Here is an 8,022-nt window from a genome sequence, read left to right on the forward strand (position 1 = left end):
GAGGTTTGTTTCCTCTTGTATAAGAAAAGAGGGTGATACAATAACTCTAAGGGAGCATCTTTAGAAACAAGAGTAAAAATTAGAGAAGACTTCAACTAAACAACTCAGGAAGCACTTTCGGAATGTAGGTTAAAATTACTTTAGTGCCACTGCCTCTTTAAGATTCTCCAATTGTAGACTCACCCTCCTGAGAACTGTAATTCAGGGCAAGCAAACCTCACCCTCCTGAGAATGCTAATTCAGGGTCCTGAAATCCTCATCTACCTGAATAGTCACAGGACGCATAGGACTGCGTCAGATACAAAAGGAACTTTTCCACAGAGTGGAAAAGTTCATCTTTCCCTTCACTCCCCAGTACTGACCTCTGATTCTACCTGTCTAAAGTTTTTCCCCACCTGTCACTCCATTCACCCCTACATAGACTACACACACTCCTGCTTTCATGCCTCACCCATGCTGCATCCATCTGGAACTTCTCAACCTATGTAAATCTTAGATTTCCTTTTAGGTCCAGCTAAAGTCCTATTGACTCTTCCATGCCAACTCCAAGCTACAGTGATTTCTCCCCCTCAAATTCTTTTTGCATGCACACAAATTTCATTTATATTATATAACCGCAGCTTTTTGAAAAGTAGTCTAGTACAATGTCCCTTCTCCCACAGCATTTTCTACTATGCTTGAACAATCCTAAACAATCTCGAGTGACAGAAATGTTCTGAAAGCAGATTATTCCAATGTTGGTTAAACTAAATTGTTCTTTTCTGAAACATGAGTCTATACCCTCCTTCTAGATGGCTTCAAATATTTGAAGATAACATTTGAAGATATCATTTCTATCTCCCTAACTTTCCCTTTCTCCAAACTAAACATCTTTAGCAACTTCAATTGTTTCCTCCAAAGTCCTGGTTTCTAGATTCCTTATCACCTCAGCTGCCTTCCTCTGAATAAACCAGTTTGCAAACGTACCACTTGTGGTATCCAGAACTGAAAACAATGCTCTAGGTAGGGTCTGACCAGTAGAGTCATGGCTTAATTCTCTTGATCTGGCCACTACACGTAACACAAGATGGCATGTTTTGCTTTTTCTAATAGCACTCTTTGTTCACACTAAGTCCAATAAGGTCTTTTCTGCATAGACAGGTAATTCCCCACCTTCCTCTCTTTTGATAAATACCTTAAGTATATATATAACTTTATACTCAGCACATTGAATTTAATCTTGCTGGCTTTGGCGATAACTCTGAATCTTAATTCTGTCCTCTACCGTACTGAGTGTTCTACAAAAATAAGCACACCTTCTGAAATGGCTTTAGCCATATGCCAGAGGCCGACCAGAAGAACATGGACAGATCCCACAACATAATGCTAGAGACTTCCCTCCAGGTTGACAAATGATCCATTTGTCATTCTAAATTCATCCTGTACCTGTCATTAATATTATGACAAATGTTCAAATACCCTGTTTACATCAGACATGTACATAGTGTGTATCATTCCTCTAACCCAGAGGTTGGAAAACTTCTTCTGTGAATGGCCATATAGTAAATATTTTCAGCTTTACAGGCATATTATCTCAGTGGCAGTTACTCAACTCAGCCATCGCAGTGCAAAAGCAGCCATAGACAATATGTAAACAAATGGCGTGGCTATGTTCCAACAAAACTTTACTTACAAAAACAGCTGGCAAGCCACTGTCTGTGGAGCCCTACAAATCTACTGGTCTGATGAGGCTAACCAAAGAGAACTAAAGTGAGTTTGGAAGACTCTTTTCTTAATAAACCCAGTGTTTTAAGTGATTAAAACCTACTTATCAAATACTCTGTCCCAAAACTTTACTGATGATCACCAGTTTATAACGTCTAGAATTTATTCTTCTCATTACCTTTTTGAAAAGGAATAATGTCTGCCCATCAGTTTCCTTCTACCTCTCTAACCTCCATGATTTTTCTCAGAATAATAATAGAGGCTCTATAAATATATCTGCTAGAACTATTCTATTGATATTAAATGACAGAAATTGTCAGAGCCTAGAGACCTGAACTTATTTAAAGAGACTATCTGCTCTCTCTTCTCTCACCTACCTTAGTTTTAATTGTCTCTTTCTGATGTTATTTCTATCTCTTTCTTTTTCAAAATCATTTTCCTACCTGGAAAAGGCAGAAGCAAAACATGCGCTAAGCAGTCTGCCTTTCTCTCTAGCACCTGCTGGCATTACAGTATTTTCTCCAAGCACTGAGTGTTATTCATCTCACCCTAACAGAGAAACAAATGACCTCTTAGTTGCCAAAAGACTCAGTTCACTTTTCATTTTAGTCTACTACTGTTTCTTATTCATTCTTGGTTATATTCCCTGTTTATTTCCATTTTCATACATACTGAATTAAATTTTTTCAATTCCCATAGAATCATATTGACGACTTCCTCCTATTCGTGAGATTATTTGCAATTATATGACCAGAACTTCCTTTTTAGAACCTCACAGAACTCAAATAATCCTTCTAAGAGTCTCAGGCTATGAAATCTACAGATTCTGAGCCTAGGCATCATGTCTGATGATTCTCACCACTACTTTCAATCACTATTAGGCATCAGACATTGCCTTATTCACTAACTCCCAAGTGACTGCTGTCGGTCAGGAACCCTATCTTAAACTCTTTGAGTAGAGTATTTAGCAGAGTGCTAGCCATATAATAAACGCATAATAAAACAAAATTGAAGATTAACGGAACAGACATATTTTCTGTTCTCAGGGAACCCAAAATCAAAGGAAACAACACAAACCTACCAATTATTAATAGCAAAGATAGGTAAATGAATGCAGGCCCCCAGACTTCCTTAGGGTTTCTATTGTACGTACCCACACTCATCAAACTCTTTCTTAGAAAACAATGATAAGTAACCTGGACAAGTTTTTGAAAGTCCTCAGGATTCACCTGTTAAATTCCAACAGGGTTAGCTGTACACTTCTAAACTGCTCAGGTACTGGGTCACAAGGAGGGGAGGGCAAGGAATAAGGAAAGCAAAGCAAGAAATAGGAATTTCAAGCAAAACAGTAAGATTTTTGGATAAATTTTCTGAAGCACTGCCTATACTACATGCTGTTTTTAATTATCCACGCTAGTGGAGGAAAACAGACATTTGAATACTTCAACAACAGAAAAGCCTTAAATCACTTCAGCTGGCTTTCTAATTCTTTCAGGAAAATTACCTTATTAATTATATTTTGTATGGACTAATTATCAAAACTGTTTTGCAACCTCCAAGTTCACACTGATAGGCAAAAGGAAACCATAAATGTTAAATAGTAGAGAAGTCAGCCTAAAATGAAAAAACCACCACCATCTACCACTGATAATGCATCAGTGGATAACTATGGAAAACAATAACCATTATACCATGAGGCCACAGGCTCTGAAGTGGGACTATATGGGTTCAAATCCTGGCTCTCCCACATACTAGTTGAGCGACCTTGGGTCACGTTTAACTTTTCTCTACTTAGTTTCCTCAGATGTAAAATGGATAAGAGTATCAAGTTGTTTTGAAGAATTCAATAAGCTAAACGATGTTTGTGCTTAACCAGTGACTAGTTCATTATAAGCACAGAAAAATTGTTATTATACATATTTTTAAATGATATTTTAAATAAGATACAAGACCCATATAAAAACTTCTTCCCAACTTCATACATCTTTAAGCAACTTTCTACTGATTGAGCCTAATAATTAATAAGTTAGTCATTGTTAATTGGGAAAATCCCAGTTCTCAAGTTCAAGAAGTTTTGCTAACTTGTACCTATCATTCTCTTGGGTAACAACAAAATTTTGGGGAAAATAATTCATGAGGTCACTTATCAGAACTTAATCCATTCTATGAGCCAGGCCCATGACACAGCAGTTAAATTCAGACATTCCACTTCGGCAGCCTGAGGTTCGCCAGTTCGGATCCTGGGTGCGGATCTACACACCGCTTGTCAAGCCATGCTGTGGCAGGCGTCCCACATATAAAGTAGAGGAAAATGGGGATGGATGTTAGCTCAGAGCCAGCCTTCCTCAGCAAAAAGAAAAAGGAGGACTGGTGACAGATGTTAGCTGAGGGCTAATCTTCCTCAAAATAAATAAATAAATATTTTTTTTAAAAAAGAACTTAATGCATTCTAATCAGATAAGTTCTAAATTTACTTTAAAGTTGACAAAAATCATCTATTCTAAGTTTAAGCAGGCTTCTCTCTAAATACTATTACCACTTCACTGGTCAAAGGCCATTCCTGGTCAACAGGACTCTCTCATTCCAAGGACACACCCAGCAGAATATCATCTCGAGCCCAGAAAGTCAATGGTTCAATTACAGTTAGAATGTTTGGGCAATGACATGGACAAAGTCCTAGGTACCAGTGGAGAAATCTTGGGAAGGCTCTTTCCAGTTAATGTCTTACTCATTCTGTACCAGAAAAAAAGGACAGCAAGTCACTTACTTAAATGCCAAATCCCTAGTCATTTTCAAGTCAGGGGCCTAAAGGCACTATCCACCTTAAATATATCTAAGCTGCTCAGTGAAATCACTGAAGACTGCTGCTGCCTGTATATAAGGGGATACAGTGATAATTCACAGCAGAAACAAATCACAGCTCCCTGCATTCCAACAGGAACAGGATTTTCCCTCACCTGCAGAACAAAACTCTCCATGAAAGAACTGAGTTTAAAGGCCACTTAACTTCCTGCTCAAAAACTCAAGTTCAACAAGTTGGCAATAAAATTGAATTATACCACCAATAAATTACGTGGATGCATTCCTATGTTGCTTTACTACAACAAAAACTTGAAACGTCACCCAGCATTTCAGGTAAAAGAGGAAGCAATCCATTTGTAGCACTTACCTGCAGCTTGACCCGTCTTCGCCAGGAGAGACCCCAGTTCCAAGATGCTCTGCTCTTTGACCTGCACTGCCTCCTCATCATTCTCCTGAATGTCACGCTTCACTGGGAGAGGAAAATGCAAACCCTCTTAAGAACTGACAAGAAAAATGAAGACTGAGGGAAATTTCACCTTCACAAGACCAATTACAAACAGTTACCAAAAGACAAATTCTACAGAGCCTAAAAATAAAAAACTCTAAGAAAAAGTAAAATCGTCATGTAGTTCATGTCCCATGTAAATGGTAAAAACGGATTCCTCTCTTTGATTTTAAACGTGCCTTGTTCTTCTGTCAATTAGAATTCCCCTTACCCACTCACACTGAGATTTCTGTTGCAGTCAACTGGTTAAAGCAAAACACAAACAAGATAAGTTCTTCATACTTGTGTTAAGTCCCATTGGTAGGCATTACGTCATGTGAAACCTGTGCATAACACAGGTTTGTGCATCTACCTGCCACAAACTAAAATCAAATGATCAAGTTACAGATGACCATAAAGTCACAAGTCTTTCAGTAAACTTCAGGCCTGTGGAAAGCCTCAGCTGATGGATGTGTTAGGGATGAGCAGTTCTACAAAGCCACTCAGGAAAAAACTCCATGAAAGCTCCAGTGTGACCCTTAGGAGGGACTGCTCCTTTAAAAGGGATTCAGGACCTGTCATATAACTTTGTGTTATCTGTCCCACTTTCAACTGTTAACAACTATTCTACACTCGAACACTGATTAGCCTCTCCAATTTGTAGTGATAATTTCTGTGATCATCGCTAGCTATTACTTCTCTTATAAAGCATCATGACTTGACAAAAACAAGACTTTGATACTCCATGATGGAGTCCGGAAAAAGTAAGGCTGTCAAGCAGCATGACTCAAGCTTGCTGGAACAGGAAAGCTCGCAGGGAACTCTTTCCTAGTATAGTGGGCAAGCAAGAAATAATCTCATTGTAACGTTTACCCTAACTCCCACTTTATAAAAGTCAAAATACTAGGCACTAGGCACACACACAAAAATAAAACCCATGCTTCTCACATAAGTTCTAAATATGAGTGTGCACTCACAGAATAAAAATACCTATGTAACAGTGACTGAGATGACTCTGGTTCTATGACTGTAACTGACTAAAGTCAAGATCAGAACTTCAAAATGAAACACTATTTACCAGTATCATCCATTCACAGTTGCACCTAAACCCCCCTCCTTTTCTAGCACCCCCAAAGATAAAGACATCAAGATCTTGTCATTGTCTGTTCTCCACGCAAGTCAGGAGTACCAAAATTCAACAGACTACTAAGTCAACATAAAAGCCAACATCCTGCAGGTCCCACATGCATGTGCATCCTCGCACTACCTGTTGATCCCATTCGAAGCTTCTCATGCTACATTAAAAAGATCACATTACTACACGAGCAGTGAAGAGCTAGCCCACGCCCTAATTGAACCCTTACGACCGAAGAGTAAAAGCCTTCTCTGTCATCATAAATTTATCTCTGTCCATACCTGAATCCCAGAAGAAAGCTGTCAGAAGCGACTGGCTGGGACTCCTATTTCAGTTTTCCTGTTGTGTGCAAGGTGTAAAGCAATCACACTAGTGTCAGGAAAATTCTCTTTCATTTCTTCCAGCAATGTGCAGCCGGCCTGTTCCAAGAGTTCCCTGCACTCCACGACTGACAACTAACTCCCTGAACTCACTTTCAGCCTCTACAGGGGAGACTGGGTCGATTAGTCACCTCCTCTAGCCGGGCGGTCCCACCCAGCATCTCGCTCTTCACCCTCCTCAAACCAAATGCCCCCTCGGCCACCTCCTCATCCAGATGCCAATCCGAGGTGCGCGTCCCCTCAGCATTCCCACATTCAGAAAGACGCCCCCCTTTAGCCGAGCCTCCCGTCGCGAGGCTGGGGAGAAGTCGCAGCTCCCGCGTCCCGCGGAAGGGAACTCCAAGAGAAACGCGAGTGCGAGCGCTCCCACCCGAGCGAGCTGCGCTGATAAGAAGGGCGGGAAATGCCCGTCCAGAGCGGGTTTCGCCAAGGCCCTTCAACTCGAGGCGCTCAGACGAGCTCGGGACAAGCCGGCCAGCCGGCACTGCCCCCCGTCCCAGGCCAGCCGGCACGGGCCAGAGCGGGAGACAAGGTTGGGGAGCGGGGCGGCCCCTGCTCGGCCCACTTTCACACCCCACGCTGAGCCCACCGTGAGTCAGCAGCCGGCGAGTGGACGCCGGGGTTGCCTCGGGGCTTCCCACCGAGGGGGCACCCGGGGGGCTCCAAGGACCTCCGAGCGGCCTATGCCCCCGGCCCGGCCCCCCTCACTCACACACAGTGAGTCAGCAGCACCAGAGCCGGCTAGCCCGGCCCCGCTCCGCCGTCGCCGACCGACACAAGCCGAGCGGGGTCAGCGGCGCCAGGGAGGGGGCGCGGCGACCTTTACCGATGGAGTGGAGAATGTCGATGGAGGCCTCCCGGTCGGTGCTGAGCAGAGACTGGGCTCTCTGGAACTCCACCACCGCCGCCGCCGCCATCTTACCGCTCTCACACCGTCCCCGGCCGCGGCCGCCGACGCCGGAAACACACGCCCGGAAGGCCCGCCCTCGCGTCCCTCCCACCCCCTTGTGGCCCCCCGCCCCTTCCTCCGTTCCCAGAGCACCACGGGAGTTGTGGTCTCTCCGCCGGGCGAGGGTGACCGGTGAGGGTGAGGGCTGGGGCGCCTCGCTGGTGGGCGGCAAGCTCTCCAGCACCGCCTAGTGGCTGCCCGCAAATAAAAAAGAGGATGCCTAAGATTTGGAGCTCAAGCCTAGTCCCCCACCCACCCCAAAAGAGGCCTGAACTCCGACTCCCCTCTCTCGCCCTTGAGGGGAATTTTTGAGCACCGGGCTACGTATTCATTGAAAGCTGTTTGGCTTTCTTTGTAAGTTCCACGTTTAACCATTCACTCGGGGCAATAAACGATCTTATAAAGTGCTCACGATGTGGCAAAGAATAGCACCATTCAAATGCGTTCAAGTATCTAACAACATTCGTTCCACACACGTACACACACACACACTTTCCAGGCTACAATCCTAGCCAGCCTGTGGCTAAACCCACCACTGTCAGAGAACACTGATATTAGAAAGTGAAAT

The 8,022-nt window shown here is 43.3% G+C and overlaps 1 protein-coding gene across 1 annotated transcript in view; it reads right to left on the minus strand.

Moving 5' to 3' along the window:
* The window catches only part of PSMD11 (proteasome 26S subunit, non-ATPase 11), a 29,526-nt gene extending 21,910 nt beyond the window's left edge, over positions 1–7,616 (minus strand). The window contains exons 1-2 of the mRNA XM_023653039.2: positions 7,332–7,616; positions 4,874–4,975 (exon numbers count right to left, since the gene is read on the minus strand). Coding sequence (XP_023508807.1) covers positions 4,874–4,975; positions 7,332–7,422 — 193 coding nt within the window. The 5' untranslated portion in view covers positions 7,423–7,616. The remainder of the gene's footprint in view (positions 1–4,873; positions 4,976–7,331) is intronic.
* Between the last annotated feature and the right edge of the window lie 406 nt (positions 7,617–8,022).

The sequence above is a fragment of the Equus caballus genome, chromosome 11 (assembly GCF_041296265.1).
Source record: "Equus caballus isolate H_3958 breed thoroughbred chromosome 11, TB-T2T, whole genome shotgun sequence".
In the NCBI taxonomy this organism is placed as follows: Eukaryota; Metazoa; Chordata; class Mammalia; order Perissodactyla; family Equidae; genus Equus; species Equus caballus.